Source organism: Adiantum capillus-veneris, chromosome 14, assembly GCF_014529385.1.
Source record: "Adiantum capillus-veneris isolate H3 chromosome 14, ASM1452938v2, whole genome shotgun sequence".
In the NCBI taxonomy this organism is placed as follows: Eukaryota; Viridiplantae; Streptophyta; class Polypodiopsida; order Polypodiales; family Pteridaceae; genus Adiantum; species Adiantum capillus-veneris.
This window is the reverse complement of record NC_140944.1, coordinates 69329714-69354722: the sequence shown is the minus strand read 5'-3', so window position 1 is coordinate 69354722 and position 25009 is coordinate 69329714. Positions and strand designations below refer to the sequence as shown.

The following is a 25009-nucleotide window of genomic DNA, read 5'->3' as shown; positions in this document are numbered from 1 at the left end:
TAGTTGTGAGGGCACTTTGATCCTGATTTTTTATAATAATCAGGTATGGTAGCTCAATGCAAAGAGGATTTTGGATTTGATTCTCCTAATTTGCACTATGAGTTTACAAATGTTCTTTTTTTAAAACCAACTTAGTAATCCTTCAGGTTTATTCATCATGTGACACTGTAAAAAGATTTTGATGCTATTCCTGTGTTCTTCTAATATACTCAAATTGAAGAGAAGCGTGTGACAACAATTTAAAAGTGCAGATGAAATCTGTCATTCCCTACCTTTAATGGTAAGGTCGGTCACAATGACAATTTAAGAGAGGAAATCGGCCAACCCATAAGCTGTTTCAGAGTTCGTAACTATATGTAAAAATAAGGCCTTTAAACAAATAAGTTACAAAATTTTATCAAATGATTGCCAAAAAGAAAACTAAAATCAAGTATTGTACTCACTCCAGAAACAGTCAAAACTTGACTCTAACTGGGTCTGCTTAGAAAGAGCATGCTGTATGTGCTCTTTGATCTCTACAGCTCACTACAACTGTCATGACATTGTCAGATATTGAGGGTCGAACCCCACTTCCAACCTTCAACAGAGATCAGAAGCTGCCGTTATAAGCCTGTGGCTGGTAAATATAGTAACTTAAACCAGCCTTGTGCGAATCTCTGTCAACATGGTAATTAATTTGACTTCCTCCAAACATTCAATACCGATGAATGTAGGGTCTGCCCTTCTTTGACTACAATAGAACAAAGAGGGGTATTACTCCAGAGAATAATCTTCAGGGCTATAATATTCAGCTACAAGCCTGTAAATATACGACGGATTGTGTCCACCCCTGCATAGAGAAGAACATAATTAACCCTTCCTTGTTACATTGTGAACCCAACATTTAAAATAGCAACAACCAAGCGTGTCCCTTACATGTCTGTTATGAACAGGCTCACAAGCTCGGGAGGGATGTAATCAAAAGTTGGGTTAGTAGCATGCATTGCCGGCCCGCCCAAAGCTGCTTCTACATATTCTGACATGTCCTCAAATTCCAGTATCTGAGATGGCGACTTCATCTCATTGACCAGCACATAAGGATTGTGGGGATAGAGAGGGCAGAGCTGTTTGCAACGCAGGGAAAGCATTGGAATCTCACAAACTGAAAGAGTCAACAGCCAGACGATTAATCATATTTCCAATAAGGATTTTCTTATTACCTTATACATCCCTGCTAGAACAACGAAGGGGACTGCATGACGGCGAGCTGCAAGGGCAACCATGTGCAAGCCTGTTGGGGCTATTACTCCACCATTGGCCATGACCGCATGAGCACCTATGATAACCTTCAAATACCCAACATGCATTACCATGAAAAACCTCTCAAATACCTTCACTTAGCCAACGTACATAACCATGTGTAGACAGGAACTCTATAACCACATTTACCATATCTACTCTTGATATCATTGCAAATACAGCCGAATCTGTGATGAGAGTCGTCTGAAGATTTAAATCTGCTAACTCCTTGGCAAGAGTGTGACCTTGGTACCTGACATATTTTAAACTTTAATTGTACTGCAATCATGCTCTCGATGACATCATGTAATGCTCTAAATGGAAATCAACGTTAGCAAGCTCTGTACTTAAACGAACAACAAGAACTCAGTGAATGAGACATGCAAGAACATAGTATCATCAAGAAGACTCTAGTAGCGTTGTGATGTAGCAAAGCTACTTCTGGAAAAGTTGCAGAACTACTAGAAGGTGATTATGTAGCTAATAATCAAGCAAAAGAGCATCTTTATCCTCAAATCCTCATGAATTTCGTTGAACAAGCAACCGTGATAGCGCTCGCTGCCTGCTGTGTCGCCCACCCTCCATACTCCTCGCACTGCCCCCCCCCCCCCCCCCCTTTTCAGCCCCCACGCTGCCCTGCCCGCTCTCATCTGACCCCTGTGCTGCATCCCCCTCACCCACTGCCCCCCATGCTGTCTCCCATCCCTCCCACTGCTGCCCACCATCCATCCCTCAGCCCGCTGGCCAGCGCTCTACCCTGCTGGTCTCTTCCCCTGCCCGCAGCGTTAGGGTTTTAAACCTACTCCCACCTATGCCTATGTGAACTACCCCTTATGGTGCAATTCTCACACACTCTAGTGGGAAACATGCCTACACCTAGCACTTCATTTACATGCCACGTAGAGCAGACACTTGTCCTAAAGCTCCTCATGCACATTACACCTAGCTACCTATGTGGATACATTAGCATCTGCCACCTCCATTGCTTGCATGTATTACTCCATCTTATGCATTGTACAAATAATGCACCTAATCAACTTACGTATTATTTTGTATTTGGCTTGCTTGCATCATTTTAATTAGCGTGTTAACTTAACGTCTTAATTATGAACGCAACTAACTATTTTCTGCCTTAACTAAGCCTTACAAGTGGTATCAGAGCATTAGTGTAAGGTATATCTAGTTAAATAGAAATATTTAGCTATAACTATTCCTCATTGTATATATCCTTTTTTTTCTTCAAGCTGTCCAATTAAAAATAAGCAAGGTGTTTTTGTTTGCACGCATGCTAGCCATGACGCCTCCTCCTTTTTCCAAGTAGCTCCTTCTAACCACCTCAGCTGCCTCTCTGCTGCCCCTCGCGCTGCTGCTACCCCCGCACACCTGCTGCCCCTCGCGCCGCCCTGCCGCCCCCGCACCCTCTCTCTGTCGCGCGCTATCAGCCCCTGCCCCCCCCCTCTCTCTTGCGCTCCCTGCTGCCCCCGCACCCTCTCTCTCTCTCTCTCTCTCTCTCTCTCTCTCTCTCTCTCTCTCTCTCACACACACACACACACACGGATACATACCCACACACACACTACACACATACACGCATACACACACGTACTCCCTCTCTTCCCCTTCTCCCCTCTTCTTCACAATATGAAGAGAGGGTAGTTACGAAGACAACCATGTCTTCCCCCATCATCAAGACGCCGACATCGACAATGAAGACAACCTTCATGCTCACGAACAAGAGGCTTGCACAATTGGAGGAGGACATGAAAGAATGGCGGATGGAGAGAGAGATATGGAGGGAGGAGAAAGCCACCTTCATCAAGCTATGGAACGAAGAGAAGGAGGACATGAGAGCGGAAATCCAAAATCTCAAAGAGGAGAAGGAGAGAAGGGAACGGGAGAACGAGAAGGAGAGGGAGAGATGGAGGAAAGAGCAAGAAGAGATGAAGGCACAAATCGATCTCCTTCATGCTTCCATCACATCCCTCACCCCCGAGGAAGGAGAGATTAAAGAGGAGGCTAAGGAAGCCCTCAAGGAGGAGATCACCAAAGCCCTCACCGCAAGCATTGAGGACAAATTAGAGGCCACCAAAGAAGGATGGGTCGAAGTGGTCAAAAAGAACATCAAGAAGGTAGCAAGAGAGGAAGCCCAAAAAGATGAGGTACTCATCGTACACACAACCATCGAGGAGGAGAAGATGCGACAAGCTCGCCATCTCAATGTGCGAGTGACCGGCATCAAAGAAGAAGAAGGGTCTACACCCGAGAGCGATGGGAAAGCTTTATGCAAGAAAGTGGGATACAAGGAAGAAGAGATCCCTTTCTCCAAAGTTTGGAGAGCCGGCAAAGATCCAAAGAAGAGAGCTCTCATCCTCCAATTCGCCTCCGAGGAGTCTCGAAATTCCTTCCTCCGAAAGAGGGTCATCTTGAGAGGGCTAGAAGGCCCCCCGATTTATCTTGATGATGACCTCACAAAGATGCAACAAGATCACCGTCGCGCGTGCATGCCTAGAGTCCACCAAGCCCGCAAAGAAGGGAAGAAGGCAGTATATCGAGATGGTAGGGTTATCATTGATGGCAAGACCATCGCATAGGGACTCGCGGCCTGTGGGACACACGAGGAGATTCATGTCACGGTTTGGAATTGCAATGGAGACCTATGGACACACCCAGAGAGACTTGAGGAGGTGATGAGAGGTCGAGACATCATTCTACTTACAGAGACACACGAGAGCCCAGAGAGAGGGTTACCACGGATACATGGATTCCAGTGGGAGTCTCTACATCGGGGATGTATGCGCCAGCACACCACTCGCGGCTCAGGAGGAGTGGCCATACTCTTTAGACAGGGGCTTCACAGCAGACTACAGATTGTTGCCCGGGACCCACAGGCCCGCTACATGTGGATTCGCCTCGAGCTCTCACGAGACAGGATCGTCTACATTGCCCTTTGCTACTTTGCTCCCACAGGCTCCAGATTCGCCCATATTGAGCAGGAGTCACCGTACGCATGCCTCACGGAGGAGATTATGGAGTACTCCACACTAGGTGAAGTCTTCCTTATGGGAGACTTCAATGCTCGTACGCGCAATGAGCAGTGTGAGGCATATGACCACGAGGACCCAGAGGCACTACACACTCTAGATGAGGAGGCTACTATGAGAGATACAGCAGACAGAGCTCCAGTCACAGCCTACGGACGACATCTACTTCGACTTGGCTCCCAGCACCGTCTCGTTATTTATAACGGGATGGTCCAATGGCCCACCTTAGGGGGCCTGACTTGTATGCCACATGGAGTTGCAGAGGGAGGGGGGAGTACAGTCGACTATATTCTGGGACCCAGGGAGGCTACACACCTTATCACATCCTTCACCATTCCACCCATACCCATCGGAGCCAACCACACATACCTCTCTTTCTCCATCACCGGAGATATCATCCCACACAGCTCCACAGCACACACTCCACACACCACCATCCATTTCACACATGAGCTAGCCTCTCTTTACTCGGCCGAGGTCGAGCACGGTCTATGCCTCCTCCACCCATCCACACCACTCTCAGTTCTCACATCACATATCTCTTCCGTTCTCCACACTTCAGCTATTAGCTCTTTTCCACACACCACTCACACAGGACGCACTCCCCCCCCCCCCGGGACTATGCCTCAGAACCGCTGGTATGATGATGAGTGCAGAGAGCTATACCGACGCCTCCGTGCACGGCGAGCCTTAGGAGAGATCACAGAGAGAGAGGCCAGACGGCATATGAAGACGCTGACACGCCAAAAGCGGCGAGCATTCGAAGAGGCACAGGAGCTTGAGCTATACCGCCTATTCATGAGCATGGATAGCGCGACGGCATGGCGCACCCTGCGCGAGCCACGTCCGACTACAGCTATTGAGGATCCACAGATATGGCATGATTATGCAGAGCGACTTTATGAGGTGCCAGGGCAGCCTCCTATCCCACAGCCACACGAGCCACGCCCCACGTGCTCCTCCTTCTTTACAACAGAGATGGTAGAGAGGGCCATACGCCGCATGCAGCACAGACGATCAGCTGACCATACTGGATTACAGAGTGAGCACATCATTTATGCGGCCTCCACTATAGCCCCGTTGATTGCACATGTCTTCAACCGGGCTATAGGGGAGGGCTTCCCAGAGGAGTGGACACAGCACACCATAGTGCCTATCCACAAATCTGGCGACACCCTGGACCCAGGGAACTACAGGACTATCATGATTGGCCACACGATGGCCAAGCTATATGGAGCAGTACTTGAGGCACAGCTCAGCTGCTACGCAGAGATCGAGGGTTTACGAGCTCCAGGCCAGGCAGGTTTCAGACGAGCTTTCTCCACCACTGATCACATCTTCGTTCTGCGCTGCCTCATTGATGGGGCAAAGGCGCGGAAGAAGAGGCTTTACTGCTGCTTTGTGGATTTCCGCCAACAGAGATGATTTGGGCCATATATGCTCTCTACGAGAGGGTGACGGGCCGAGTTCGTTGCCCAGGCGGTTTTTCAGAGACCATTGCTAGCACCATTGGTGTTAAGCAAGGATGCCCACTCTCCCCGACACTCTTTGGGCTCTACATAGACAAGATCTCCGACTACATACTGCGAGCAGGAGGAGAGGGGAGCGACTTGGCAGGTACTCCGGTCCACATCATGTTATATGCTGATGATATTGTGTTGATTTCAGAGTCACCCAAGGGCTTGCAACGCCATCTTGAGGCCTTGGACGAATTCAACACACACAGGGGGTTGACTGTGAACCTTGGCAAAACCAAGGTTATGATCTTTCACACATCCAGTGCAGTGAGGAGCGATGCCACCTTCACAGCAACAGGAGGACAGGTTGATGTAGTCACCTCCTATGTCTACCTTGGCATCACATTCACCAGCCTACCAGGACCCTTCACTATGAGGCAGGCTGCTGCTGACAGGCTCACCCGAGGATATGCAGCTCTGGCCATGCTAGAGCGGAGATGCCACCAGGCACACTTTCAGGAGCCCCGCACGAAGGGGTGGCTTTTCGACACCTTAGTCACCCCGGCCTTGATGTACTCGGCGGCAGTATGGGCACCAGGATTGACAGCTGACCAGTGGACACAGCTTGAGAGGCCACAGGTATGTATGATCTCACGCTTGCTCCGCAGCAAGAAGACAGTGCCACATGACATTATTAGAGCCGAGCTCGCCACACCACCTATGGTTGTAGAGGCACTATTCCAGACAGTCTGCTTCATCCAGAGGATGAGAGAGCTACCTCCTGACAGACTTACTCGTAGAGCATTTGAGGCAGCTATACAGCTATCAGAGAGTGGGCATGAGAGAGCATGGTACTCACAGGTCAGAGCATGGTTTGAGGGACACGGTCTTGACATGGAGAGCCTACCACCATTCCAGTACGACCCCCACTCACCATATGTTCACCTCTCTCGCAGTGAGAGGAACTTGGTATTGAGACAGGATCTGTGGCAGCTATACACTAGGAGAGTCTGGGAGTCACCTGGCTTGGGGACGAGGATGTCAGATTACAGAGACCAGTTTCTCACCATATTGTCTGGGGGGTTCATACAGAGACCACGCTACATGGACACATATATGCCACATAGCTCACGGGTGGCGATTGGTCAGCTGAGAGTGGCTTCACACAGGTTAGAGATTGAGATCGGGAGACATACTGGTGTTCCCAGGGAGGAGCGAGTCTGCAGAGCCTGCACAGAGGAGGTGGAGAGTGAGGAGCACTTTGTATGTAGATGCAGAGCATACACTGAGATCAGAGGCAGGTATGAGGCCTTATTCAGAGGACAGCCCACTCTCCGAGAGATCATGGACTCTCGAGATCAGAGACAGCTCGGACGTTTCTTACTAGAGATACAGAGCCATCGGGACACACTACTACAGCCACACACAGCTACACAGACAGAGGGGAGACAGTCGCAGCTCACAGACTTCTTTCAGAGGATTGCCGCCCCTCCCTCACCAGACACTCAGAGGGGAGTGACACTCCCACAGGCAGAGGTGAGCCGAGCTAGACGACGACCACGAGTCACAGGCTACAGGGGCGCGAGCTCCCACCACCGTCAGATCGAGGAGATCCGAGCCCGAGAGCGCCCTGCCACTGAGGAGCGAGTGGCTCAGATGAGGGCCGACCCGACAGCTTTCATCCGGGTAGCCTTGGCACCAGACCCGCCCATGTACCACATCTTACATCCCCCCATTAGTACAGGATGGAGCTAGATAGCTTGATGCATTCTCATGATTGTACTACCTTGAGCATATAGACATGCATATACCCCTAGAGATAGAGCTCCATCCCTCCTCAGATACTCCACTACCTACATTCAGTTCAGTCTTGTATCAGTTTTGTTTCATTTGTCTTTCCGATAGACGGATGACATACACACCATGTACATTTGATTTGTCTCATAGGCCGAAATCGGCCTAACATAGACGTTAAAAATCTTTCTTTCTTTCTTCTTTCTTTCTGGTTACGCATTGCGTCGGAGTAGCATCACCAACTCTCTTGGCCTCATTAGCCAAGGTTCATTGCTCCCTTGTCAGCACTTGTTGCTAAATTGGCTTTACCTGACAGAAAAATAATTCTAAATGAATTATTGGATTTATAAGTGAGAGGGTTTTCTCGCTTGGAACACGAGGAAAAATAATTCTAAATGAATTATTGGAATTTTAAGTGAGAGGGTTTTCTCACCGGAGACATCCGAGTATATTCCTAGTGCGTCATTCAGAGTAATGACAGGAGCAGTGTGAAAAGGAATATCTGTAAGGCAACCAAGAACGGGTACTTTTGATGCGTCATATCGGATGGGTGACAGGGAGCATCGGGAAGAAGTATCCGACCATCCGAGAACGGACATCTCTGATGCGTCATAGGATGGGTGACATAGAGCATCGCGTAGGAGATTGTACCGCAAGTTCGGTAGGGAAGGACTAGGTGATGGGTATTCTTGATGCGTCACAAGGTGGGTGATGGGTGCATCGGAAAGGGAATATCCATAGTCAGGAGGAAATTCCGAACTGTGTTAGAATTGTGCACAAGGAAAAGCAAGCACTTGAATGAAGATGGGTTTAGAGGAAACTTTGAGGAAAAACAGATGCTTTTTGAGAAAGCGGGATTGCTTTTTCGGGACATTTAGCTTCTCGACGTGGCTACTATCAGATAGAGTTTGAGACCCCCGAGATGGCGTCCAAGGTCGTTGCGATGAGCTCCTTCGCCATCCGAGCAGTTCGAGCTCATTTTCGACAGTGGCGCCATGGATTCGAGCCAGCTACCAATGTTCTAGTTGAGGAGACAGACCTCCCCATCTCAGTCTGCTTCCTCGGCCTGAGGAGAGAGTACCTCCCCCTTTTGTCCATGATTGGCTCAGAGATTGGGATTGTCCTGGAGACACCTCGCACGGCAACCTCTATAGCTGCCAAGGCAGCTAGCATACCTTCAGTACGCGTTCTGGTTCGAGACACCCACACCCTCCCGAAGGTCATTTTACTACCTCGGGTGAGTGGTGGTTGGCTCCGCCAGAGTGTGGAGTATTCGGGCCTACCGAATCAGTGCTTCATTTGTAGACAGATGGGCCATCTCACAAAGGCATGTCCACGAAGGAGGCCTCGATCTCCGGCATAGACAGAGACCCTGCCTCCTAAGGCTGGCCAGCCTCAGCAGACAGAGACACACGGAGCTCAGGCAGGTTCCTCCTTTGAGCCTGGAGCCCAGACAGAGGAAGGCTGGTAGCAGGTCTGTGGTCGACGCCGCCAAGGACCACCACGCCAGTCCAACCCCCCTGGTGGTCGTCCTACTCCAAGCCAACAACAATGGGTTCCCACGGGGAACTGTTTCGACCCTCTACAGCAGGACGAGACCCTAGCTCCACCCTCCCCTCAGCTTCACCACCACCAACCCCTCCCCCCCCCCCCCCCGATCCTTCTACCACCCCTACCCCTGCCTCCATCCTCCCCTCCACCTCCCCCCATCCCCTGCGTTGTTCCCCCCCTCACCGCCCACTTCACCCACCAGTCCCCCCTGCTTCCTCATCCTCTCCTACTCCTGCCCCACAGCCGGCCCAAGGGGCAAGACCTTTTCTCGCCTGCTAGGAGATCTCTTGGCAGCGCCTTTGCCACGAGCCGCCTTACGAGAGAGGAGCAACCTTTCTTGCGGACCCCCCTTCTCGTGCAGACATCTCCCTTTGTAGCAGTCCCTCGAGGACTGACGAGTTTCGACATCCGTCGTCGGTGGGACTTCTTTGCCTACGACTTCACACGTTTTCTCGACGATCTTCACCAGACTTTGAGGTGGGTTGCTTCCGAGTCCATATACTGTTTCTTACTATGAGAGGGATAGAGGCCCTGGACACAGCGGTTGGTTTCTCTTTCCCCTTGTGTGGTAGGGAGGAGTCTGAGTGGACTCTGGACTCAGTGATGGATTGGCTGCAGACCCACGCTCTCGAGTTCTCTCACCACACGGGAGACTGGGGGTTACTGATTTGGTACAGACTTTGTGGCCGTTGGCCAAGTCCTTAGTGACACCTCCGGATACAGCAGGATGTAGACACATTGTGGTACAGTTCTCTGCTGACACGCAGAGCCCACCATGCTATTTATATCTTTACAGTCACGCCTATCTCGGGGTCACTCGGATGCGGATTACTCCCCATCCAAGCCGGCCTCAAAGATAGCAAGGTTCGTTGCTACTGCAGCATTGGTTCTTTCTTGGACCCCATGAGAATTGTCTCATGGAATGTGCAGGGTTTATGGGACCCTAGTTACAGCGCCAGCGTGGTCGGTTGCGTCAGGAGCTTCAACGATGCCTTGTGGGTGGTGAGATTGATATTCTTATGCTGGAGGAGCATCATCTTTGTGAGAGCTGCATTAGATGATGTGGTCAGATTTTGCGTGGTCGATATGAGACGTTTTGGTCAGCTTCATTTTGACCTGGTGGTATCTAGGGAGGGGTATGTATGACTATTGCGGACTCATGGCAGCAGGCCATTGTGGGCAAAGATATTATTGTGTCTAGCAGGGCTCAGTGGATTACTATGCAAGTTCAAGGTTGCCTCATGGGCTTCCTGAACATTTATGCGCCCAATGTGGCAAGTGCACGTGTAGAGTTTTGGTCTCACATTGTAGAGTCTCTGCCGCACGCAGAGCAATGGTGTATTGTGGGAGACTTCAAAATGTTGGAGAACCCCTCTGACAGGATTGGAGGTAGCCATGCTACTGTACACGGGGCTGAGTTGGCAGCTTGGGAGCGTCTATGTATGACCTTGAGGATTTCGGATGTTTGGAAGCATTCAGGCTTTGTGAGGCCCCCAGACAGCTTGTCCTTCTCTCGCTCGGACCGCGGAGTAGGAGGAGTGAATCTATCACAGAGAGATCGCTTCTACACCAATGACCACATTTGTGACATAGGTGGATCTGTTTGCATTCTGACAGGGACTTCTTTTTTCGACCATGCACCAATGATCCTCACTGTAACTGACAGACAAAGGAGGGGGAGCACGATGCTACGCATGCCTGAGAGGATCATGTTGGACTCAGAGCTTAGAGAGCGAGTGGTGGCACTTTGGATAGAGGGCTTGGACACGCGAGACTCTCCTGTTGGTAGAGTGGGCCTCTGGACTTGCTGAGCTTAGTCGCTTCTTGCTCCAGGAGTCTGCAACTCGCTTGGCTGCAGCCAGGGAGCCGACGGGGCATTGCTTCGTTGCAGAGGATGCAGGAGCATCATCCAGACAGTTCCTGGGTGGAGGAGCAGTTGCAGCAGGCTCGACAAGAGCTGGCCAACATTGAGGAGCGGCGCCATGAGTTTGCCTTCCATCGACAGGCATCTCAGTGGACCCAGGTGGGTAACAGAGTGACTGGGGAGTTTTTTGAGATGGTGGGGCCCCACCATGCGCACACTAGTGTCAGCCAGTTGAGGAGATCCGATGGGTCAGTTGCTTCAGAGCCTGAGGATATGCGTGCTACTGACTTCTACCGTGACCTGTTGCCTGTTTAGCCTCAGTCAGAGCGTCAGGAAGCATGCACAGAGCAGGTTTGGGCACAGATGCCCTATCTTGTGACTGAGGAGATGCGCCAGAGACTAGAGCTTCCCCTCCAGCTAGAGAAGCTCCATAAGGCCCTTAGAGCAGTCGGGAGTCAAACCATCCTCCCTAGACAGCTACCTTGGGGAGTTTTTCCTTGGAGTACTAGGACTTACTTGGTTCAAATCTTTGAAGCGCATTTCAGTACATCTTGCACACAGGAGAGATGTCTAACAGCATCAGTGAGAGCTTGATTTACCTTATTCCCAAGGAGGGAGGCTCCTTGGATGAGATTCGACAGTGGCCACCCATCACCATCCTCAACTCAGCCTACAAAATCCTAGCAAAGGCTCTAAGTTTGAACTTTGAGGATTCAGCCAGTACTAGAGAGCATTATACATGGGACCCAAACAGGTTTTGTCAAGGAGCGTAGAATCCTTGACAACATCTTTACTTTTTGGGAGGCCTCTGCCCTCACGCGTCTCCAAGGGGAGGATCTGATTTGAGAAGGTTTACGACAGAGTTGACTGGGACTTCTTGGAGGGCATTCTTCGCAGGATGGGTTTCTCAGATGCTTGGATCAGAGGTGTGTCAGCTCTTCACAGACGTGCACACAGTCAGGTGCTTTTGGCAGGTCATAGAAGAGAGCGGTTCATGCTCACACGCTCGGTCAGATAGGGTTGTCCTCTAGGCCCCTTCCTCTTTTTGTTCTATGCTGAGGCAATAAGCAGATTTTTGGTTTCACAACATGTTGGCTTGCGTGGGTTAGAGCTCCCTATTTGGGGAGACGAGCTACTGCATGCTGAGTTTGCCGACGACTTAGCTTTGTACTTGGAGGACCGGGAGGCCAACCTACACAGGGGTGAGCAGGCTCTCGAGGTGTTTTGTTGTGCATCAGGCGCACCGATCAACTGGAGGAACGCAATGGCTTTCTTGGTTGGCAGTGCTCCTACGCCTGATTGGTCGCCACGTGAGGGTTTTAGATGGATTCCCCAAGAGACTGCAATTCGATACTTGGGCTGTTAGGTTGGCCTAGACTTGTCCCCTGAGCAGCAAATTGCTCCCCTCCTCTTGTCCATTAGGAGCAAGTTGTTGAATTGGAGTTCGGCACGGTTCTCTTTGGCATGCAGAGTTGTAGTGGCCAACCACGTGCTGTTGGCCACTATCTGGTGCATTACGTCTTGCTGGATCTTCTCCAATTCCTGATCAGCCTCTCCAGCTGTATCAGCCAGCGGGAGAGGCTGATCAGGAACTTTCTTTGGTCAGGACGCGACACCGAGTTCACCCAGGCCAAAGTAGCCTGGCACGTCATCACCTTACCATGTTCTCGGAGGGGTTGGGGATCGTTGACCCAGCATAGCACAGGAGAGCTCTCCTTGGGAAGTTTGTGGTCAAAGGACTACTTCCAGGGGAGGAGCCCTGAAAGGAGTTGTTGTTTCACCGACTTCGAGCTCAGGTGCCTCATACAGGAGGCCCCTGGAGCCCCTCCATCAGGTGGATTTTCACAGAGATACGCAAAGTTGGTCTAAGAAGGAGTTTAGAGAACCATTTTGCTGCGAGCCTGCTTAGATCCTGGGAGCAGTTGAGGAGTTGCCTAGAGCAGCATCAGCCCACTTGCACAGAGGAGCGCTTGAGGCAGCCCCTTGTTTGGAACCTCATGGTCAACACGCAAAGAGGCCACTTGGTTGGTAGTAGGCCTCATGTTTCTTGGGGTCCCATGGCAGAGGGTCCAGCCCGCACTCTCGGTAACTGGCTACAGTTTTCAAGTTTTTCCGAGGAGGCTCAAAGCATCAAGCTACGGGGCATGAGAGGTGTACAAAGCATCCTTCACGCAACTGAAGGTCCACAAAGTCTCAGTAGAGGCTCCTTAGGTTGCAGAGTGCTGCTTTCAGAGGATAAGTTGCCTAGAGCAGCATCAGCCCACTTGCACAGAGGAGCGCTTGAGACAGCCCCTTGTTTGGAACCTCATGGTCAACACGCAGAGAGGCCACTTGGTTGGTAGTAGGCCTCATGTTTCTTGGGGTCCCATGGCAGAGGGTCCAGCCCGCACTCTCGGTAACTGGCTACAGTTTTCAAGTTTTTCCGAGGAGGCTCAAAGCATCAAGCTATGGGGCATGAGAGGTGTACAAAGCATCCTTCACGCGACTGAAGGTCCACAAAGTCTCAGTAGAGGCTCCTTAGGTTGCAGAGTGCTGCTTTCAGAGGATACGAGTTTTGGGCATCAAGGGGAGGACCTGTGGCTTAGATCCTGACCCTGCAGATCTTGAGACGGGCCTGGCGGCTTTGGGCTTGGGAGAGCTGCCCTCTGGCACAAGTGCAGTGGGATCCTGGGGAGTGGTTCTGGAGAGACCCTTTTTCTTCAGCCGATCACCCCTGGGATCCCATTCTTTTAGTACACAGTTCAATTGGGGCATCACATACTGGCAGCACGGAGGGAGGCTCGTCCAGCTGCAGCACTTCATTAGCAGGAGGAGGGTCTCACCGCTGAGTTATGTCAGGTTTTTGGGAGCGGGTGTGGGACCCAGACACCGAGGAGAGTCACTTTGTTCCAGTGGCTTGTTGCACACAGAGCTATAGTAGTTGGGAGTTGGCTAGTACACGGTGGCTTTTCGGCAGCCTGTGCAGCTAGTGGTCATCCTTTGGAGTGTCAAAGACACTGTCTGTGGGACTTCCCCATGGCACAACAAGTTTGGCTTCAGGTTCTTCGGCTGATGCCAGCTCTTTCCACAACTTGACGATACACTTGGGTGTTGCAGCCTGGTCCACTCTTATGGGCCCTGCGCTCTAGTTTGAGTTGGCCTCCACTAGCACGATGATAGTGATCCAGGGGGGTCGACCTACACTTCAGCTTGCCATAGAGCTTACCCCCCAGGAGTGGTGCAGTGAGAGAGAGGTGTGTTGGGAGCTCATCTGTGGCCTGACACTCTGGTTCATTTGGCGGACCTGCTACTTCCGCATCTTTGAGGCTCGCCCTGTTCCACCGGCAAACATTGTTTGTGATTTTTGGTTGGAGCTGATCCGCACTCTCAGGGGCCAATTCGAGAGACTCCAAAGCAGTTCCGACCGCATGCGGGAGCGCAAAGAGGCTTTCTTGCGACTCTGGAATGCAGGGCCCTTCTTCATCTTGGTCAAAGGTGCACCCAGATGGCACTACCATCCACCTGTGTGGCTCTTTCCTCCTCCATCTCGTGATTTAGGCCCCATTGTACATATTCTGTTTTTTCATTGGGAGAGTCTCCCCTCGCGGTTGCTAAAGACCTCTCTAGTAGAGGTGATTGTAGCCCTATGGGCAATTTTATTAACTAATGGAAGGATCTTTTTCTCGGAAAAAAAAAATCAAGCAAAAGAGTAATTAGTCACAGAATGACCTTGAGGAAATACCACTTACCTCGGGGCACCTTCAGCAATAAACACTTGAAAAGATCTCTTCTTCTTTGCTTCGCACAAGAACTGCAGTAGTGTCCTTGAGTGCCCTAATGTCAGTATTACTTCGCTACAAACAAGAAGGCCCCAGTTAAGTACTGACATCAACAAAAGTCCCTGCACCCTTCCCAGCCCTTAGCTTCTAACAATGAAAGGAAAAGGCAAGCATACTCTTGATGAATATGCTCAAGCGCCTGCTCTGCAATCTGTGCATGATTGTTGTTAATGTCCTCAAGGAGTTCATTGATTCCCTCAATAACAGCATGCTTTAGCTTCCACCCTTTCGAATTCTTTTCACAAGCTGTAGGTGCACATATAACTATCTTTAAACTCAAAAGATACATGGTAAACATGATAACAGCTGTTTCAAAGCTAACAACTCACATCTGCTTCTGTCTTCAGAATCGCCACCTGAGGATAATGGAACAACCGCTGCAGAGGGCATAGAACCTGATTCAAGGAGGTTGTAGAGTGACGGACCCCGCAAAGCGCTCCTATTAGCTGCTGCAAGCAATGCTGCTGACAACCCAGGTGGGCTGTCATTATCATTATCATTATTGTCATTGTCATCACTCTCAAAGCCTGCCCCCACTTCAGCTTCTGTACTGTTTGTTACGGACACCTCTTCTTCCCGAATGATGTGTAAAACTCGCCTTACAATATTGCCAATTGCCAATTCTACAGAGTTCAGAACAAAAGCATGCTTTTGAAAATCAGTGTCCCACCTTCAGACAATCAAAACCTGGCTAAGTTTCACTCACATCGATAGTCAATAACAGCAAAAAATCTTGGAGCTGACGCACTGCTAGCCATTGAGTTGCTACTATGTTAAACACAAACATGTGAACTAAATCTACCAGACCTAAGTTTAAAGGACAAAAGACCTGCAGCCTGCACATGATACAAAATAGAACGGATGTGTCGTGCACATATGCCCTTTAGCCACAGAAAATAAGCAAGCAAGGAATAGCAAAGCCTCACAGGACGCAACTGAGGAATAGGAAGTTAATGGCTAGAATAATCACCAAGCAAGGAAACACCTCGAATGAAACAAGAAGCAAGAAAAAGAGATCACAAACAACAAAGAAGGATGTTCTGTACTAGTTCAAATGCGCAAATTCTGAAGATGTAGAAACAGGACATTAAAATGACCTTAATTAGTATTTTAAGGAGATCTCTTGTTCTAAATAGGACAAGAGCTTGGCATTTATCAACAGATTGCAGCTCTTACAATGCCGAGGCTGAGGCCAATGAAAATGGGGTGTCTGCAAACTGCTTAACAGCATGGCCATAACATATTACATGCATGGAACCATAGGGTAGGGGGCGTAGCGTGGGCATAGTGCACACAAGCAATCTTGCAGAGGAATAAACTGACTACTAGAAAGAACTTGAGAATTTCTTGTGGAATACTTGCCAATTGGACTTGCAGCTATCAATCGGACACCAACATTCTTTACTGCCTCAATTAGAGCTGAAGCTTGGCCAGAATGAGAAGCACGGTGTTGAGAAACCACTTGTCGAAGTAGGAGGACAGTGAGCTTTGCTGAATCGAGTGACCCTTCTACTTGTCTGATCCCTTCAAAACAACGAGGATGGTTTCACTGTTAAATACCGCCATAAAAATAAGAACAAACTGCACTTTTGTTTTTTCAGTCTTTCTAATGTCGTCACGTACTCACTTCCGATAATTCTTATGCTTCTTTACTATTCTTAAACTGCCACTAAAGCTTCTGCTGTGCTCAAGTGCCAATTGTGTCCCACAGAAAACAGCAAACAAACAATACAGGAAAAATAAACAACAAAGGACCCACAGCACAAACCAAGAAAGAACACAGAAAACACAAAAGCCTTAGCCCGGAAGACAGAGAAGTAACCAAATTAAAAAGACACGTAGAGACAAGAAGCTAGCAACGGAGCCGGGGTGGGGGGGGCGGGGGTGTTACTTGGTCCACTCTTTTCTTGGAGTGATGTGGATTTAATCTATCCACTTACTCATTAGGAGTGACTTCCCACACACTCATACTCTCACACTTCTACCAGCCCCCCTCACTGCCTGCATGGCACAAGGTGAGATGGAGGCATTGCAATGTCCAAGGGTTCCTTGTTAGAGTTCAGATTCCTGTCCGGTGGTGGCTCCTATCACGAGGATGTGGCGATTGCTAACCTTAGTTGCTGGTTTCTTTCCGATGATTTTTGTTTAATTTTTGAGACCCTCTTTTTGAAGTTGCAAATGGCCGGACATTGTATGGCTAGTGTGAAACAATAGTTTCACCCGTAGACGGGAAGGTGGTCGGCAATGGAATTCCATTAGTTAAAGGGTGTGTAGGCTCAGTTCAGAGTCATCTAGGTCCCCTCGCCACACTTAATAACTCCATAGAGGCACAGTGACAAGGTGGGGTCACCCAGAGAAAATCACCCAAGAACTGGGCTACATTGCATTTTTGGACGTGGTCCCAGTGGTGAAAGATGGTCAGATGACCAATGAGAGTCCAATGGAAGCATCTCCTAAAATTTAGAGAATTGCTATTTTGGGCCACGAAAGCTGTTCGCGTCATTAGCTTCAATGAAGATTTGCAGATAGATGTGATTGTTCACAAGGATGATGGTTTAGTTGACACTTTGTCTAGTGAAGCTAACCTCATTGCAGATTCGATCAATCACGAAGAACCGATCTTGGCTCTCGAGTCAAGATCCAAAGAATCCCCACAGGAAGTATTATGTGTTCGAATGATTAGTCACCACGCATTGTTCGAGTGTTTCATTCGTGATGTTTTCCTGTATTTTAGTCACCGTCCTTATGTGGTCCCTTTTCATAGGTATGACATATTGTACGATGAACACGATTCACTCATGAATGACTCATGTATGCGGATTACTCATGAAAAGATGAAATGTTTGCACCCAAGGAATTCACATTCCGTGTCTCTTCCTTGGCATGACACACTATCCGAAAGAGCACAGGAAGGATTGAGCATCAAGCATCGGCATTTCCTTTGTGATTTGCCACAGTTGATTGATTAAGATCAGAAAGACAAGTTTCGATTCCATTGTTTGTGTGTGTTTGATGAATGGTTTGGCACTCCGTCTATATGTTCATCTACATTGCATGCACAATCTTTAAAGAAGACTAGAATTTTTCCGGTCACTTTACATGGAATAGGTATGTTCAAGTTTTTGTGTTGGAAGTGACTTCAGGAATTTTCATCCTCGGAGATTCTTGAAGAAGGTAGACGCATGACTATCAACGAAGTTGAAGCATTGAAGGAGCCACATATGACTTTGTGTCGCTTTTTTCCGATGTCTCGCATTGAGTATATCCTTGATAGGCACAATGGGGCAAAGGTTTTCAATAAGGTCGATCTCATAAGGTGGATACCATCAGGTAAGGGTATTCAAAGGCGACATCTACAAGGCCGCTTTTCGCACAGAGCGAGAGCAATGGGAGTATGTGGTCATGCCTTTTGGATTGACAGGTGCCGTGATATTCTCATTTTTTCTGCATCGTGGGAACAACATGACAAGGATGTAGAAAGGGTATTAACCCGTTTGGATGAGTGTCAGCTGTACATTGCAGCTAAGAAATCTGAGTTTTCTCATTTTGAAGTTACTTATTTGGGTTATATTATTTCTGCAGAAGGCGTCAAGTTAGACCCCGCGAAGGTGGAACAGGTACCTAATTGGGATTTGCCCAAAACTGCATACGATGTGCGTTCTTTTCTTGGTTTATGTCAAGCATATAGTTCGCACATAGAGAATTTTGCACGAATTGCCACACCCATGACAGATGTTTTGAAAGGGGTAAAGACTCGCTAACAGCGCGTGGATTTGCCCAAAGCAGCCATTGAGGCTTTCACAACTCTCAAGGTTGCGGTGAACGAAGCGCTGTGTCTTATCCTTGCCTCTTGGGATGATCCCTTTGAGGTATAGACGGATGCGAGCAATGTCGCCATAGGCGCTGTGCTTCAACACCATGGCCGTCCAGTTGCATTCCTTAATCGAAGCTAAATAGTGCAAAAAAGAACTATTCAGTTTATGACAAAGAACTTCTGTCTGTCATTCACTCTCTTAAGCATTGGAAGCATTTTCTGTATGGTAGAGAGTTCACAGTTCGCACAGATCACCAAGGCCTCAAGTGGCTTCAGTCTATGCCTAGTGCACATTGGAGTGATCGCCAAGCACGATGGGTCAGAATTTTTTGAGCAATTTGGATGTTTGATTAAGTATGTGCCTGGAAAATTTATGGTTTGCCAAAATCGATGTTTCAGATAGGGATATTAAGTTCACGTCCAATTTTTGGCACGCACTCTTTGAAAATTTTGGCACTAAGTTTAATTTTTCATCGGCTTTTCATCCAAAGTCAGACGGTCAGACAGAGATTTACAATCAGTTGGCTTTTGATGTTTTTAGGTCATATGTGCATGATCAGCAGTCTCATTGGGGGAGCTCTATCTCCCATTGATTCAGGCTATTTTGAATGACTCTTATTCCTCTGCCATTGGTCGAACTCCGTATGAGGCAGCTTTTGGCCGTCCGTTCCAGTCACTTTTGACTCGCTGGGCCAGTCAAATGCCTAATACCAATGCTGAAAGTCAGTCGTGGCACAAGATTTCTGAGAGAGTGAAGCTTCGGCTAAGCAAGGCTCAGGAGTCTTACTCACGACAAGCTAACAAGCATCGTCAGGATGTTTCTATCAAGGAAGGGAATTCGGTATATTTAAGGATTATGAAGCAACATCTTAAGCAAGTTGGAAAGAAGTGTCCTAAGTTGTCTTTCAGAATGTATGTCCATTTCCTGTCATTAAAAAGATAAATGAGGTTTCTATGAAATTGCAATTGCCTAACTCATGGTCAATGCACAACGTTTTCCATGTTTCTTGGTTGAAAGTGTTTCAAAGAACACCTCCAAAGGACACTTCCGAAGAAGAAGAACCGGAGATCATCGATGAAGTTGAAGTCATGGAGCCGGAGCAAGTGTTGTTGCAACATTTTCGCCATGGCTCAAAGAAGCAAGTCAGCTAGTACTTTTTAAAGTTCAAGGATCAAAGAACCCACGAGGCAGTGTGAGTCGATGAAGAGTTTTCCAAAGATTACCCAGAGTTGTTGGCAGACTACAAGGAAGCCATGCAGCTCGGTACCCGTACCACACTTTAAAAAGGAGGGGATGTCATGTGCACATCTAACCCTATGTGCATGTGGACAAGCTACTTCAGGTCCAGAGTTCAAGTCAGCTTAGGAAGTGTTATGGCACCTTTGTGAGCCTGTGCGCAGGCCGTGCATGTCCAGGCACTTAAGAGTAGTTGCATATCCTCTGGTTGCACATAGCATGATCATCAGCATGACAGTCAGTACCCATCATGAGCATTTTACAGTTCATAAAACCCATTTTCCCTATTTTATCCATTTTTCACTTATTATTAATAAGTGACTTTGTTGGGAAACTGGGTAGGGCAACTTTGCTAAGCAGGTATAAATAAAAACCTAGCGCTAGCACTTTCTGGCAGAAGAGGCAGGAGAGTTCCAGCAACTGGTAGTGCACCTTCTCAGCAAGAACCGGCAGGAGACTCAGCGTTTTTAGCCACAAGACAGCCTGGCAGTTTGGGACTTCCCATATCAGCTAGTGTTTTCCAGATCCCAGCCATGGCGTTTTGCAGATTGTAGATCAAGACCAGCGTTTTGCTACACAGATCCCCTGGCGTTTTTGGTTGCAGATCAGCATCAACGTTTTGCAGATTCCCGACGTCAGATCAGCCCCTAGCATCAGCGTTTTCAGTTTTCAGCACTTAGACACAGCAGATCCCGCCCCTAGCCTCACAGATCTCACCTACCTGCAGCAGATCCTCACCGCACAGTCAGATCAGCCAGCGTTTTCAGTTTGGTCTGCAGATTTCAGCATCTGTGTTTTCAGCGCATCGTCTTCACGTCGTCGCCATCGTCGTCCTCGCTGACACAGTGTCAAAATTCAACAGCTAGCAGATTTGCAGATTTCAGCCCCTAGCGTTTCCAGATTTCAGCCCATCGTCGGCAAGTCCATTGCATCTAGACCATTGTACCAGATTTGTGCAATCAATAACATAGACCTCTCTCGCCATAGAGAGGGGGGCCCTTGGAGAAGGGTTTGACAACCGTCTCGTGTCGTTTTCTTCTCTCTCTCTCTCTCTCTCTCTCTCTCTCTCTCTCTCTCTCTCTTAGTCTTAGCACCTTCATTCACAGTGTCATTCACTTTGTGATCATTTGCACTCTCTCACTAAAGGAACGGAAGGCTCTCCCTTCCGTAAGTAAAAAGGAACCCTTGAGCACAGTTCGGAGCACTCATCTTGAGAAAAGTTCAACATTCACTCCCGCTGCCCCTTACAGCTCGATAGTCCAGTATGCACCATCTTTCTTTTGCACTAAAAGGACTGGAGAACAAAAGGGAGAGGAGCTAGGCCTCACCATCCCTTTGTCAACCAATTCTTGTACTTGCCTCATGATCTCCTTTTGTTGAGCGTGGGAAACTCGATAAGGAGGCTTGTTAGGCGGTGAGCTTCCTGGTAGGAGCTCAATTCGATGGTCATCATCCCCTCGTTTTGGAGGTTAAGTCCATAGGGATAGCATCGATGAACACATCTTGGAATCCTTTAGAAAATTAGACGAGTCTAACTCTTCTTGATTCCTACCATTTACATTTGATGAAACATTAGGACCTTTTAGGGACTCTTTGACAAAAATCATGTATGCAGAAACGGACCTCTTCATTGATTTATCAAAAGCAGGAGGATTTACAAGTGGTATAGTACGACCAAACTCACTACCATCTATATACATGTTCTTTCTCCTATAGGTGAAGTAGATTCTCCTTTCAGGGAACTTCATGTTGGCAGCCATGCGGTTGAACCATGGTGCCCCTAGGATAGCATGCTCATGTTGGAGAGGAGAGATGAAAAAGTCTTCTTTGTCAACATAGCTTTCGACATGAAGCCTCAACTTCCCAATCAAGGAAGTAACGGAAGCTATCTGTCCCTTAAAAGCGGTGTCGGCCGTTACAGTATCTCCCATCTCAAAAGCTTGAATGCCCAACTTGGTGGCCAACTCTATTGATATGAAGTTGTGAGTAGAGCCAAGGTCAAACAAGATGAAGGCATCATGCTCCCTTACCTTTCCCCAAGCATAGGAGAGAGGTGATCATTTGCAATGAGCATCCTCTTTTGGAGCTTCGATGGTGGAAGCTCTAAGAGTCTCATTGCGAGAATTTCTCTTGGGGCAAGAACGATAGCCATGTCCTTGCTTCCCACACTTGAAACATTTATGGTCCTTGTAAAAAGCTTCAAGATCTTCAGGAGAGAGTTTGTTTTTACCTTTGTAAACTCCCTTCTCCTTGAACCGATTGTTGTTGCTGTTGTTGGAGGAATTGCCTTGGGAAGAATTTTGGGCATTGGGTTTCCCCTTTGCATCACTCTTTCTTTGTCTTTGTTTTCCATGGGCTTGACATTCCGTCTAGCCCCTTGTTAAAAATTGATGCGCGAAGCAACCATGGTGTGGTAGATTACTTCGGTGATAGAGCCAGGCCGTTGAGAGTTGACGTACTCAGACATCTCTTCAGGTAATCCCGCACAAAATTGTTGCTTTTGCTACCCTAATATAATTAACAAAATCAACCATTAATAGGCTACTTAAGGACCTCTCTTCTTAAGCAAGAAAAGTGAAACCAAATGCTCTGATACCAATGTAATGAAAATGGCCTATCAACTTTGAAGAGAGTAGCGTAATTAGGAAAATTAGAGAAAGCAAGACAAAGAGTTTAGAAAACATGACAACAATTGAGGACCGGATTTATGTGGAGCCGGTCCCCCCTCCAATAGGCATTTGTATTATAGTTTCTCCCATCAAGAGAGACTTGGTACAACACAATCTTTGTGTTCCTTGTGACCTAGGTGATGCAATGAAGATGGAAAGCTTCATGCATCACGAGCATAACATAAACTTTGCAAAAAGAATTAACTATCCCAAGCCTCAATCCCAAGGCCTCAAACACATTCGAAGGTGGAGAGAGCTAGCGGGGAATGAAGATAGGAAAGAGGAAGAAGAAACATTCCATAAGAGAAAAAAGTAGTTCCTCACTTATCATCACTCTTCTTGCTAGCATACATAATAGCTTAGTAATGAAGATGGAGAAGATGGCAAGCTTAAGCATTGAAGCATGGCTCTTGGTTGATTTGCATTCCATAGCCAAGAGTGTGGGTGTAGGCTCTCAACTTCTCTACTAGCTTGGAGAAGGAGATGGAGCTCTTGCACTTCGCACTTTCCACAATGAGAGTGTGTGAGTGTGTGTGGGAGAGTATACCCCCCAAGCTAGCCCTTTGGTCGACCCCCCCTTGTAGCTCATGCTTGAAGCTCATTGGACCCCTTCAGGCCCAGCCAATCACAAGCAGGAGGCATATCAAGCAACAAGGGTAGTCTTGGGACAAGTGTCCCCCTTTCCCCTTTGAGAGGGAAGACTTGGTAAATGCAACAACAATTACTTAAATTAACTAATTTTTCATTGGACCCTGGGAGGTCAACCAATAGGCTTTAAGCACACCATGAGGGCAACATGAGGCGCAGCTTGACAAGTATCCTATTTGCTTTCTTTGTACCAAGCTTGCCTTGTGTGAGGGTGTGTGCGTTCTCTCTCATTCCCCTAGCTTTAGGACTCGCCCCCTCTCTTGTAGGGATGGGATTTGACTTTTGAACACCTTACCCTCAAGCATCTTAGTCAGCAAGCATCACAAAGCACCTCAAGTTTGGGTAGTGTTCCCACAAGCACCTCAAGCTCCCTAGTCGGCAAGCACGACAAGCACCTCAAGCACCTTAGTCATCAAGAACGACAAGCACCTCAAACTTGGGCCAGGTTCCCACCTCAAGCTCAGCCCTGGCTTACCTAAGGTCAAAGGACTTTTTAACACTAACCTTTGGAGGTGTTCAATGAAGCTAACCCTAAGGTCTTTTTAAGCTCCATTGGCTAGCCTTGCTCTTTGACAGACCATCTCTCATTTGGACCCCTTTACTATTGGCCCCGTGCTGAGATAGATCTCTAAGCACATGTCTATATTCTAAACCTTGTTCCCGTCTATTCTCCCACATTAAATGATCAATTTAATATGAAAAAATCATTTGGGTTGGTTAGATATTAGATTTTATGACATGGCATACCAAGCAACTGCGTACAAAGTCGTCCACATCCTTCTTGAGTCTCGGCCAAAAGAAGTAACGCTCCACACCTTTCAAGGTGGTGTCAATGCCATGGTGACCTGTAAAAGGTGGACAATGGCATTCAGTTTGAAACTTTTCCCTCAGCTGCTGTGTAACGCACAACATCATTTTCTTCATCAAGTAGCCATCCCGTATGGAATATCCCGGTACTACTTCCCTATTCTGTATTCAAGTGAATACATCAGAAAAATCCGGATCTGTGGCGTATTGATCAATCATGTCCTCGAAGCTTCTATGTTGAATCGCGGAAATAGCCAAGACTAACACCACCCAAGTTCTTATGTCCCTGTACATGGACAATCTGGAAGTGAAACTGTGACAAGATGTTAGCCCACTGCATCTGTTTTTCCGAAAGCTGCTTCTATGACAAGAAGTAGCGTAAACTCTGATGATCAGTGAAGACTGTAAAATCCGCTCCGAGTAGGTAATGTCGCCACTGAGTAAAAGCATGAATAACTGCCAAAAGCTCTTTCTCATAAATCTGTGCTGTGAATTCCGGCCTTGAAAACAATCGGCTCTCATAGGCAATGACATGGCCTTCTTGCATTAAGACTGCACCCAGACTATGACCACAAGCATCACAATATACTTCGAATGACTTTTGCAAACCCGGCAAAGATAATACTGGTCTCGTAGTCAATTTCTCTTTCAAAGTCTGAAAGGCAGTCACCTCTATGGGTCCCATGAGAAAGGGACTCCTTTCTATGTCAGAATGTGCAAAGGGGCGATTCTAATCTGATGATATCCACTTTTCAAATCAATCCTACTGAAACAAGAGGATCCCTGTAGTCGGTCAAGAATATCATCGATCCTTGGAATCGAAAATCTGTTCTTAATGGTGATTTTATTGAGAGCTCTCTAATCAATGCACATTCTCCAAGATCCGTCTTTCTTTAAAACCAACAACACCGGAGAGCAGTAGGGTGAAGTACTCGGTTGGATAAGACTCTTTTCCAAAAGGTTTTTCACTTGGTTCATAATCTCTTTATTTTGGGCTCGGCTAACACGGTAAGGTGGCCGGTTCGGTGGTG

At 48.0% G+C, this 25009-nt stretch overlaps 1 protein-coding gene across 1 annotated transcript in view; it reads right to left on the bottom strand.

Moving 5' to 3' along the window:
• Positions 1–316: 316 nt before the first annotated feature.
• LOC147442577 (uncharacterized) overlaps positions 317–25009 on the bottom strand; it is a 35397-nt gene continuing 10704 nt past the window's right edge. The window contains exons 2-9 of the mRNA XM_086528718.1: positions 16166–16320; positions 15133–15426; positions 14920–15049; positions 14714–14818; positions 1429–1531; positions 1200–1325; positions 916–1103; positions 317–829 (exon numbers count right to left, since the gene is read on the bottom strand). Coding sequence (XP_086384844.1) covers positions 754–829; positions 916–1103; positions 1200–1325; positions 1429–1531; positions 14714–14818; positions 14920–15049; positions 15133–15426; positions 16166–16320 — 1177 coding nt within the window. The 3' untranslated portion in view covers positions 317–753. The remainder of the gene's footprint in view (positions 830–915; positions 1104–1199; positions 1326–1428; positions 1532–14713; positions 14819–14919; positions 15050–15132; positions 15427–16165; positions 16321–25009) is intronic.